The sequence below is a fragment of the Corvus brachyrhynchos genome, unplaced genomic scaffold (assembly GCF_000691975.1).
Source record: "Corvus brachyrhynchos isolate BGI_N302 unplaced genomic scaffold, ASM69197v1 scaffold264, whole genome shotgun sequence".
Taxonomy (NCBI): Eukaryota; Metazoa; Chordata; class Aves; order Passeriformes; family Corvidae; genus Corvus; species Corvus brachyrhynchos.
Window position 1 is genome coordinate 1,470,473 of NW_008237648.1, and position 6,174 is coordinate 1,476,646.

Sequence of the window (6,174 nt, forward strand, 5' to 3'; positions counted from 1 at the left end):
AGATAGGCAGATGCTGATGCAGCTGTAATTTCATGAGAAGTTTGGACAGGGAGAGATGAACCAGGTGAGGACTTTTGCTCCAAACGGGAAAGGAGAAAACCTCAGTCCCTAGAGATGCTCCCAGAGATAGTCCTAAAGATGAAGATGAGGAAGACCCTTTGCTCCCAGGGAAGGAGAAGGGCCTCTGTTTTTGTTTCTGAACGGCTCAACCTTAAAATTGTACCCCAAAAAACTTCAAGAGTGGACCCTCGAACACGGGAAAACCAATTGCTATCTGTGTGTGACCTTGAACAAGCTGCAAGTCGGGGAAAGGGACTCACATGCAGGCAGAGAGACTCCTCTTCCTAAATGGACTGAACAATATTTGGAAGTGGGCGGCTGTCTCGTTGTGATAATGTTTTCATAGCATGAGCAAGAAGAGACTTCTCTTTCTAAATGGACTAAACAAGGTTATTATGGCAGTGGTAAACAGACTGAACATCTTAAGGGTTGTCTTTGAACATTGTCAGTGGGAGAAGGGAGGAAGGTGGGGGGAGGAGGAGAGTTCTGAAGGTGGTATAATATTTTTTTCTTTACTCTTTTAGGTCTGTTAATAAACTTCTTTATATTCTTTCAAGTTTGGTGCCTGTTTTGCATTTCTCCTAATTCTTATCTCACAGAAGATAAACAGTAATGAGTATTTTAGACCAAACCACTACACTAAATTGGTGTTTCTGCCCGGTTACAAACCCAATCCGCTACAGGTTGGGTTTTTCATTTGGAGGGGGGTTTTTAAGTCTGTTTTAACAGACTGTATTGCATTTCCTGACTTTATCAGAGCCTTAGAACAGAAGGTGAGATTACTTGAATATTTCACTGAGAAGTTCACTGTGTCAAAACTGTTGTTCTTCTGTAAAAGCAAGAATAAAAAAGGGATATGATTTGTGAGATGAAAGTGAGAGAGAATTCCTTTGTATTTTTGATACTGTGTATATATAGTAGTAGAATGAAAAATCCTCAGTCACAGTGTGGAAACTGTATGTCCTGAAACCATGAGATTAAAAAAAAAACAAAAAAAAAAAAACCAAAAAAACACCCCCAACCAATCAACCAAAATTATAAATAAAATTATATGGATCTGCTGAAAATTGTCAGTGCATCCAACTAGTGTGTATGCAGCGTCCTTTGAGTGATTATATTCTTGGCCAACCATGAAGAACAGTATCTACACAGTAGATGTGTTCACAAATATTCATAGCATTGCACACTAGCTGAATTTGAATGGGATCTTTGGAGGTCAAGTGGTCAACCTTCTTGCTCACAGCAGGGCTGGCTTTGCAGTTAGATCCACCTCTGAGTAAGAGCTGAGTGTTTCCCTGACTGGCAGCCTCTCGAGGCAGCCAGTTCCCTTGCATGATCATCCTCACAGCTAAACTTCTTTGTATCAAATAGGAATTTCCCTAGGTACAGCCTGTATTCTTTGCCTCTTGTGCTTTCTTCTAAGTGATACTCAGGATTAGTCTGGCTCTGTCTTCTCTGCAGTTACTACTTAAGTGGTTAAAGACAGCAAGTAGATCCCTCCTTAGCCTTCTCTTCTTGCAGCTAAATGAACTGAATTCCCTCAGGTTCTTCTTGTGTGTCATACATTTGAGAACCCTAATTATTTTGGTGAATCTTTGCTAAACTCACTTCAGTTTGTCATTGTTTTTGTTCAGCTGAGGGTCTCACACTATACCATTTTTTTCAGTCACCTGAGCTGAAATTTCTATTTAACTCCAGAAGAGCTGGAAAATTTCTCTGTATTTCCAGCACATAAAGGGTGTATACTGTTGATATATTATCTGCCCGTAAGATTTCTAAACTAAAAAAAAGAAGTTGATGGTAAGAGGCAAAAATATTCTGCATACTGATTTGAAGATAAAGTTGGGAAACTGAATGAAAACGTGGTTGGAGAAAAGTCACGTTGGTGGCAGGGCCACCTCTGTCTGAGGTGGAGTCCATTCCAAGTTTTCAAGTTGCAGGTTGTTCTCAGAAACACGTCTATTATAAGACGTTTGCATGGAGGAAAGTCTAAATTCTTCTCTTTTCATAGGACTTTAAATCTTTGTAGGAGGATATAGTCATGCCCATTTGCTCACCTTTCACAGTCATGCCTTCTTGGTTCTTCCGCTAGTAAGATGCTCTACCTATTCTTTGCCACTCTTCCATCTATACTGTGGCATTTCCATAATGAAGGCTGCCAGGAAGCTTTTGTGGGTCTCTGAATTTATTTAAAATCATCTTTCCAAGCTAATCTAAGAATGACTTAAGACCAAAATTTTTGACCTAATTAATGCAATATCCACTGTGAAAGGTTTGAGCAAAGAAAGAGCTAATGATCTCTTGAGATATGGTCCACCTGTAAATTTCTGAAAATGAAATGAAATGCAAAACTGGAGGGAATTTCGAGAAAGTTGCTCATTTATGTTGTATCAAAAGGTTGATGGAGAGACTTTGTAAAATATGTAGAATTTCTAGAGGAATTATGGCTACATTAGGAAGATTTGTAAGTGGAATACTTCTCCAAAAAGTATGTTTTAGCTGGTGGTAATTGCAGCTCAAAAGCTGAACATATCTGCCATACTCAAGCCTAACAACTACCTACTTGGTATCTGTAGGAATACCTAAAGGATGATTAGTATATGAATATCCTTGTACAGTGTCTTCTATGCCATTCAGTGGTAAGTCTTCTGCCAGAAAGGCCTTGAAAGAAAGGGTTCATATTGGGAATTTCTTCACACAGGCTATAGTTAAAATACCACTTACACAAGTGACTACACACTAGATACACTAATATCCTTTTAGATTTTGGCTGCTGACTGTGCAGTGTAGGGCAGTGCAGTTATGCTAGCTGACTTCAGTCAGTTTTCCAGTCTTGCACATTTGAGGCCTGTCACATGTTGAGAACATGGCTGTCTGCTAAGAAAAAAATAAGAAGTGCAACATTTTGGTTATTACTGTATTTCATAGCCAGAATGTAACTGACTAAACAAGGTATTGAAAGTTCAATAATAGATAACCTTGATTCTCCAGAAAATGCAAGTTCATGGCTGTATGTGTTAAACAACAAACCAGTATCTAAGATGCCATTCAGAATATCATCAGTGTCATTTTCCCTGTCCATCTAAATCTACGTGTCCAAGAAAACATGCATTAAACAAATGCTTTCAGTTTCTTCTTCATTCTTTGATCATTGAAGTAATGACGTACATGGCTCTAGTAAATCATACTACTGTGAATAATGCGCAGCAAAATCTCATTGTCATTTGTGGACTTTAAGAGTATTTGAATAAAGTTTCTGGAGAGTTGATTTGCTCTGTCTTTTTTACCTAGGAAAACTAGGGACCATATCCTCCGTGCTTCTTTATTTTGTTGTTCCAGAATAAATTAATTTTACAAGCTTGAATTCCCACACTGAGGAGGCATGGAGTCCTGCCATGTTTCTCGTTAACACTGCTTTACACATTCCACATGCCAGAAGCATGAATAAGTTTGATATAAATATTGACGATATAATATCCTGATCTGAGAAAGCATCTGAGCATGTGCTGGGGCTTTATTGAAGTCAGCAGGAGCTAAATACATGCTTAAGAGTTAACCAAGAAAATATTTGTCCTTGTGGATTGGGAGCTCAATGGTAAAAGGAATAGATTATACTTGACCCTTTGAGAGTATTTCACTGTGGTATAACACTTCTTGCTTTGAAGAAATAAGATGTGAGATATAACCTCAATGCCTCACAGCCTCCTTTTAAGGCACATATATATATATCTTTAAAGCAAAAGTTATTCTCTTCAGATTTTAATGAACTTACCTATGGCTGAAGTAACAAAATAAGGAAAGAAGAAAAAGACTGAAATTATATTTTTTAACATAAATTAATAAAAATGCTAATTTCCTCCTTATTTTTCCTGTATTTTCCCAAAATTCATTTTAATGTTAAAGAAATACAAATATTGCCTCTTTTATGAGTTTGTCATTAATGCACTTTTTTATAGTTCACATTTCTAAGCAGAGAACAGTTCCCAAAATGTTAAGTATGACTTTACATAAAGTCTATTCAATAGATTCTTTACATCACATGTTGAAGATGAAGTAATCTTCATTTGCAAGTGTAGGATGTTTATCAAAAAGCATTTCTTCTTGACTAGAATATTGTTTTTTTCTGACCATGAAGGGGTGCAAATGCCTGCAAGTGTGTATGTCTGCATGGGAATGCAATGACATGATTATAAATATTATTTTTCTGACCAACAGATATTTCCTGGACTGATTCTCTCAGACATTAAGCCTGCCAAAAGAATGAAGTTCAAGACAGTCTGCTATCTGCTCGTTCAGCTCATGCACTGTCGCAAGATGTTCAAAGCGGAGATCCCTTTCTCCAATGTCATGACGTGTGAGGATGATGATAAGGTAGTTGATGTGGGCCGAGTGCACGCTTTGGGCATCAGTTCCAGGACTGCATCAAGCAGACCATCTTTGAGAACATAAGGGGTGGTATTACAAACTGATAAAGAAGTTTATGGTGCTCCTGCTGGCACTAGAACAATCTACTTCCCACAGCAAAGTCAAACTTTAATTATTAAAGGCTTAAAATTTGGAGCTGTTCTTGGAAAAGCCGACATAGGTGTCCTATGTGGCTTCTATTAAGGGCTTTTTTCACAGCAATTGGAATTTCTGAGGTTGTTTCCATCCTTTTAAACATATATTCTTTTGCATCTTTAGTCCATCCCAGTCTGAACCTGATGGTGACAAATGCAAACCAACAGAATAATTTTGTGTCTCTAGATGGTTCTTTGAAATGTGAAAGGTAACTGATTAGCCAAAACCCCTCTTTGTCCATTATAGAGATACAAGACATAAAAGTCCCTGATACGAATATAAATTCCGCTTTCTTGGATGCCTGGTTGTGCCATAAATCAAAATGCTTTACATACTAGTAGCCTGGTTTCCTTAATTTCTGTATGTGAATCTACCTGGAAATTTATGGATAAAAACCGTGAGAGTTTCTCATTCCATTTTCTTTGACAGCAGGTGGCAACATTACACAGGTCACTCCACCAGTGAGTGGTGGCATGCAAGCTTTGAAACCAGTAATTCGGCTTGACTGATTGCTTCACATTTTTTCTATTTTTCATTTATTGAAGATTCAGTATAAATCTTACTTTCAGAAAGCATTTGAACTTTCATATTTTGGGTTTTACATGCACTTGTGTTTCCTCTACAGGAAAAGGGGAGAAAAGTCAATTAGCTCATTTAAAACACAGTTTCAGTAAAGACTTTCAGATACTCCAGATTTGATTTTGAAATTGGCCATGTACAAGGCCTTCCAATTGAGATTTAGTGCTATCTTGGAGTATTTTAAAAAATAACCAACACATTCCTTCAAGCATATGCAGTACTTTACATTGTGTATTGTGTATGTTTGTGTATAAATATGGTAATATACACAGAAAATCCCCATGTGGATTTGTTAGGGATCTTATGAAATTTTTTTCATGCCAAAACATTGGCAGTGAAGCTCTACAATGCTATCAGTAATGGAAACAGTTGTTCTGATGTAACACATCATGGATTTGTATTACATAATACTAATATAAATACACGGTGTTAAAATGTAGGACTTCTTTAGAGTATTCAGTCCTCAAATCATGTAACAAAAGTAAAACAAGTGGGAATGAAATAAAACAAGTGAGGTCTTTAAAGGCTTTGAAGCTAGTACATTTCTGAGAAATATAAATACTGGATCTTGATCACATATAAGACATAAAGTAAGTCTACTGTGCAAAATAATAATAGAGATACAAATAAGAGACCTAGAGGAAATAATTATATGTAAGAAACAGCTATTTTGATTAAGAATAGAAACTTTAACCCTGTTTCAAAATGGCAGAATAGATAATATAATTTATTCCATATATCAAAATAACACACATATTCACCTACCCTCATTTCAGGTTTTAAAGTAAAGAAACATTTATTTAAACACTGTTTTCCTTACCCTTGATGTTAACTATAGGCTTAAATTTGAATTGTAAAAAATCCCTGATGATGTATTTCTGCTGTAACTAAGGCAATACATACGCTAACTAATTATAGTTTATTGAGAGCAAAATTGTGTATTTCTGACAATATTTATACAAGCACTCAGTTTCC

General features: G+C 36.6%; 1 protein-coding gene across 1 annotated transcript in view; it reads left to right on the plus strand.

Annotated features, from left to right (window-relative positions):
• The window catches only part of ADCY1 (adenylate cyclase 1), an 89,273-nt gene that overhangs the window by 68,417 nt on the left and 14,682 nt on the right, over positions 1–6,174 (plus strand). The window contains exon 9 of the mRNA XM_017732038.1: positions 4,276–4,431. Within this exon, the coding sequence (XP_017587527.1) occupies positions 4,276–4,431 (156 nt within the window). The remainder of the gene's footprint in view (positions 1–4,275; positions 4,432–6,174) is intronic.